This window comes from Monopterus albus, unplaced genomic scaffold (genome assembly GCF_001952655.1).
Source record: "Monopterus albus unplaced genomic scaffold, M_albus_1.0 scaffold73.1, whole genome shotgun sequence".
Lineage (NCBI taxonomy): Eukaryota > Metazoa > Chordata > Actinopteri > Synbranchiformes > Synbranchidae > Monopterus > Monopterus albus.
In genome coordinates this window covers 17,579-23,143 of record NW_018127953.1, presented here as the reverse complement: position 1 = coordinate 23,143, position 5,565 = coordinate 17,579, and the positions used below count along the sequence as shown (strand labels likewise).

The following is a 5,565-nucleotide window of genomic DNA, read 5'->3' as shown; positions in this document are numbered from 1 at the left end:
GGCCTGGTGCTGTCCAGCTCTTCATACTTGAGACCCGCTCTTGAATGTCTGCCATTGTGATGATTACTGGGTCTTGTGCAGGGAGGTTGCTGTGGTCTGCTCTTAGGTCCACCAGCCACTGGGCATTGCTGTTGTGCGATGCCTCCTCCTCCCATATGCTCTTCCGGAACTGTTCAGTCTCCAGCCTTGGTGGGTCTGCTCTCATGTTATTACCCTGCCACTGAGAGTACACCTTGGATGGCTCAGTGGAGAACATTCGGTTTATTCTCCTGGCTTCAACTTCTCTGGTATATCTCTTCAGCCAGGTGGCCAGGGCTGTGAGCCTTTGCTTGGCAGTCTCTAAGGGCTCAGGTATGGACAGTGAGTTGTACTTCTTAGGTACCCCTTTTTTCATCACACCTTTCTGCAATTCCGATAGCTGGCTAACTTCTCTCCTTGCTGCCTTGATCTTGGTCTCCAATCTCCTTCTCCATGGAGGATACTGCTCCTTATGGCCTTTGTTGAACTTATAGCCAAGCATCTCAAGGATCACGGTTGCTGTGGTGTATATCAGCTTGTTGGTCTCAGTGATGGTCATAGTAGGGCTTGTTCTTAGTGCTGCATTCACATCCTCTAGTAGACTTTCAGAAGACACTTCACTTAGTCTTGGTAACCAACCACGGGAGTTCAAGGTGTCCATCTTGCTCATGATCTTCAATCTCAGGTCAGCTGCTCTTGAATCAAGCTCATCATGTCATGTACTGTATTATCCCCCCAAATGCGGTTGAATAGAAGTATAAATAAGCATAAAATGGAAATACTTCAAGTAAACACTTTTTTAAAGATAACTCAAAACTATACTGAAATACAGTACTTAAATGTGCTTAGTTACTCTCCACTAGATTGAGGGCGTTAGTACTCACCTAGTACGAGACAGTGAATTGAATTGAAAGTCTCTCAAAATCTCTGATGTGATTTTTCTTAACAGACTAAATGTGATACTAGAAATACAGCAAGTCTACAGGTGTGTGTTTCTTTCTCAGGTGTCTGTTCCCCTCTCATCTGAAGACCATGAGATTCTGTCATATATCACTCTGATTGGCTGTAGTCTTTCTCTCTTTGCCCTGGTCATTGCTGTTCTGATGTTCATCACAAATAAGTAAGTTATTTTTCCTTGGTGAATGATTCTACTCACCTTTCATTAACCTGTATCTTCCCTCACCTTCAGTCTACCCTTCCCTCGCTCATATTTTCAGTTACAGCAGCATCCTTCTGTACTTGCTGCCATCACTTCTTGAGTTCTTCAGCTCGCTTCTTCCTTCCATGTTTGACTTTTTCTTGCTTCCTTTTCTTGTCAATTTATTTGTCTCATTTTTTTTCATTTTTAGCTACTTTAAAGTTCACTGCACTCTTCCATCCTTCTTCTTTTCTTTCATCCTCCACCTAATTTCATTTCCACCATGCATAATTTAGCACTCACCACAGATCAATTCTCCTCTGTCTAACAGAAAAGCCAGAACAGATGTCTCTATGAAGGTCCACATCAACCTTGCCATTGCCCTGATCCTTCTCAACGCACACTTCCTCCCTAATCAAACTGTGGCAGCACTCCCCTCCAATGGGCTTTGCCTTTACATGGCGCTTTCTCTGCACTACTCACTACTGGCCACTTTCAGCTGGATGGCATTGGAGGGGTTCCACCTTTACCTTCTCTTAGTCAGAGTCTTCAATATCTATGTCAGGAGATATCTGCTCAAACTCAGTGTGGTGGGATGGGGTGAGTAGAGTCACCAAGGCGTGGGACCTACGAGTTGCCATTATCAGTCGGCAAATACTGAGTACCTGTACCCTTAAATGAAAGGATCAGTGTCTTGTTTAAGCCTTGTGCTTTCTGCAGGTGTTCCTGCAGTCATTGTGTCCCTGGTGGTCATTATAAAAAGAGACTCATATGGTCGTGTTCCTGTAGACTCGTCCAACTCCAGCAACACTACAATGTAAGGGAGAAGTGGAATCATATTTGCATGTACAATCTAGATTAATAATTAACTTATAAAGTGTTTTGCATGTGGATTAGAGTTTCTGTGTATTTTGAATGGCATTCACAGTAACTGCAATTATTACAAGAACAAATATGTATTCCAGTTCATGGGCAGCAAACCCCTTGTTGTCCAGCATCTGTTTTACTCTATCCCTAAACTATCCCTAAATCCCTATTTAGTTCTAAGGTTTCCTTTACTACATACAGCTGAATCTTTAGTCGCCTGAATTTACATTTTTATTACAGTGTTCAATTGTTCAGTAAATGAAATTAAACTATTGTTCATACTCTGTTTCTTTATAGATGCTACATGGCCAACGACACAGTGAAGATGGTAACTGTGATGGGAGTGTTTGGCTTAGTGTTCATCTTTAATGTGACCATGTTAGGGGTGACCATCGCACGTCTTATGAGTCTCCACCGTAGCAAAAAGGTACAAAAGGTTCTTCCTTACAAAGGTATTGGTATATATAGTAGACAGGTAGGAATAGGTTTATATACTGAGCCTTATAATGAAAATAAATTAAATGTTAAACTATATCACTATACACTTATGTCCTCAGTAGAAACTAATAGGCTTGGAGCTGAGTGCCACATACACAAGGAAAGAAGGAAACTATTGATAAACATGACTAACACATTATTTTGCTTTTTTATCATAAGATTTATAGACTATAAGAAAAATAGTCAAGTGTATTACTATTTCTCTTCATAATTTTTCTCTGGTGTTTAAAGCATACATTTTCTGTTGAAAGAATGCCTAGTAAATTTGTTTAATATGTGGCTCACACAGTTGGTATAAGTAAACTGTGCCTCTCATGGATGCTTTAATATTTTATGTGTGGCTTCAGAAAGCACAATAAAAAATTATTTGACGAAGATAACTGTGCTTCCACTCAGGAGGCATTTTCTGGACTAGGGTACAGACTTCAACAAACAGTTTGGGTGTTCACTCTACCAGACTCGAGGTCTTCAACCAATAGTTACTGACTGTCTGTGACCTATTAATGTGTTGTATTACAATACATTTGACACATCAGGTTAGGCAGAGTGACTGTTACAGAGCCAAGCGAGACGCCTGTACCCTCCTGGGAGTCACCATTCTACTTGGCATCACCTGGGGCCTGATCTTCTTCTCATATGGCAACCTGCCCGCTCCTGGCCTTTACCTCTTCTGTATTCTGAACTCACTGCAAGGTTGGTACAACCTTTGTCACATGTCCAGCTCTTTTATGTGGTGATGTCATTCAAAATATGACAGAAAAGGTTATATGAGACAACTTCAACATGGTTACTCCCAACACTGCATGTCATACTGTAGTCTCTCCCCACATCTCTACAGGTCTCTGTAATTACTGTCCAATTAAAGGCAAAATGCCAAAAAATCTCATATACTATTAAAAATGCTTAATATAAATGAGTGGTTGTATGTTGCTGGTGTAGATCGAAAATTAAACCTATTTTTTCAGTTTTTACATAGGTACATGTTTCAAGCAGGAAATGCTTTCTCCCTGTCAGATCGTAGAGGCCAACTAGAGAGTCTTCCACTGTGATTGTGTAATGGAAACACAAATTTGGTTATCTACGCATGAATAGCTTCCAGCGTAGTAAAATAAATGGCCAAAGTCTCTTGAGGACATTTGTTCATATTGCAAACTGTCATGACTACTCAGATATCAGAAGAAATGACACTTACATTGTCACGAATGAATGGTATTAAAATACATGGTTTTACTTGCAGTGGCTGCAACAATTTGACTCTGTGTCTATTTGTATAATGTAAACAGTTATGAGTGGCATTTGCATGATCATAGCCTTCTGTACTCTTTCTAACACTTCAATTTCTCTTTCTCTCACGCAGGTTTCTTCATCTTCCTGTGGTTTGTGATGTCTTTAAGAAAGAATGGAAACTCAACTGCTAAGGCAAGCGGTGAAACACCTAGCACCAGCAGTCAAGTCAAGTCAAGTCAAATTTCATCTGTATAGCCTTAATCAGAAATTTGCCTAAAGGAGTTTTACATATAGCATACAATTCCCTCGGTTCTTAGACCATCAAATCAAGACTCCCCGAAATATTTAATGGACATAAAAGAATAGAAGAAACCTTAGGAAGAGCAACAGAGCAGGGATCGCTCTTCCAGAATGGACAGACATACAATAGATGCAATGTCAACAGCAAAGCCTATGTAGAACTACTGTAGTAACACACCAAGACACTTTTTGTGTATGTGTATGCATGTGTGCGTGGTGGTGGTGGGGGTTGGGATCCTTATTACTGAAATACAGTTTGATGTTATTATTTCTACTTTAGATCATGATGTTTTCATGTATAACAATGTAGCAGAGAAGCAAATATCATGCTAACTATTGTAAGGTAATCTAATATTCAATGTAAAACATTTTAGCAGCTCACAGCATTAGTGCTATTTTAAAAACTTTGTTGTTAATATAACTGGTGTGCTTAGAAAGACTTTGCAGTGATGGGTTCTATCCATCCATCTATCCACTGGGCAAAAGGCAGGAAAGCACAATCGCATCAATGGGAAATTTTTTTACTTCAGCCATTCTGTTCACAACTCTGAAAATAAACCCCTTACAGAAAACTGAGAACCAAGAACAAACTAGCTGTGATTGTCACACCTCAACTGTGCCATATTGAACTTTTTGCTACAAAGAACATGTATGATAGCATTGAAAGGATATCATTCATTTCCTGTCTCTCCCTGTAAGGTACACCATTGAAAGGAATACTCTCAGGAAATCAACTAAGTAGAAAGAAGAAACAGCTCTAATTATCTATGTCATACAATATGTATGGTTATGCACTGTGACCCTAGTTCTTTCAAATGTGTTTTCAAAGAGAACAGGGCAGTGAGGCAATGGCAAAGTGACTGTTAAGGGGGAGAGAGTGCATCAGACATGTATTCTGGCAATGGTACATGTGCAAATGCATTCACTCCTACTGGATTGTTAGGGGGTGAAAAACTACGGTAAATGGTGCAGATTGTTTTTCTGCCCCTGTCTAGATCTGATAGGTTTTAACTGCAACTTTGAGTTCTGTAAAAGAGCATATATTCTCTGAAAATTCTGCGGTCTACACCTACAGTACTCTGCAGTAGAACATGTAAAATGGTAGTGGTAAATGGTCTTATACTTGTATAGCGTTTTCCTACACTTTACAGCACACTCAAAGCACTTTCACATTATTTGGCCATTCACCCATTTGCACTCCCAAACGCTGACACATTCACACACTGGTGTTATCACCGGGAGCAACTGGGGGTTCAGTGTCTTGCTCAAGGACACTTCGACATGTTAACTGGACAAGCTGGGAATCGAACCACTAATCCTCCGGTTAGGAAATGACCCGCTCTACCTCCTGAGCCTCAGCCGCCCCATGTCTATATACATTTAGTATGTATTAAACTTCATGTATTTTTCACAGTTGCCTGTGTGTATGTGTGTACTGTATCTGCCTACATGATTTTAATGCAGCTGGGAACTTTAGTGGTTTTCCACATCATGGCGTTATTGTATATAACATCAAT

General features: G+C 40.2%; 1 protein-coding gene across 1 annotated transcript in view; it reads left to right on the top strand.

Annotated features, from left to right (window-relative positions):
- The window catches only part of LOC109963395 (adhesion G-protein coupled receptor G5-like), a 13,734-nt gene extending 8,940 nt beyond the window's left edge, over positions 1 to 4,794 (top strand). The window contains exons 9-14 of the mRNA XM_020605902.1: positions 1,023 to 1,138; positions 1,488 to 1,756; positions 1,877 to 1,973; positions 2,321 to 2,450; positions 3,058 to 3,214; positions 3,879 to 4,794. Of these exons, the coding sequence (XP_020461558.1) occupies positions 1,023 to 1,138; positions 1,488 to 1,756; positions 1,877 to 1,973; positions 2,321 to 2,450; positions 3,058 to 3,214; positions 3,879 to 4,003 (894 nt within the window). The 3' untranslated portion in view covers positions 4,004 to 4,794. The remainder of the gene's footprint in view (positions 1 to 1,022; positions 1,139 to 1,487; positions 1,757 to 1,876; positions 1,974 to 2,320; positions 2,451 to 3,057; positions 3,215 to 3,878) is intronic.
- Positions 4,795 to 5,565: the final 771 nt, after the last annotated feature.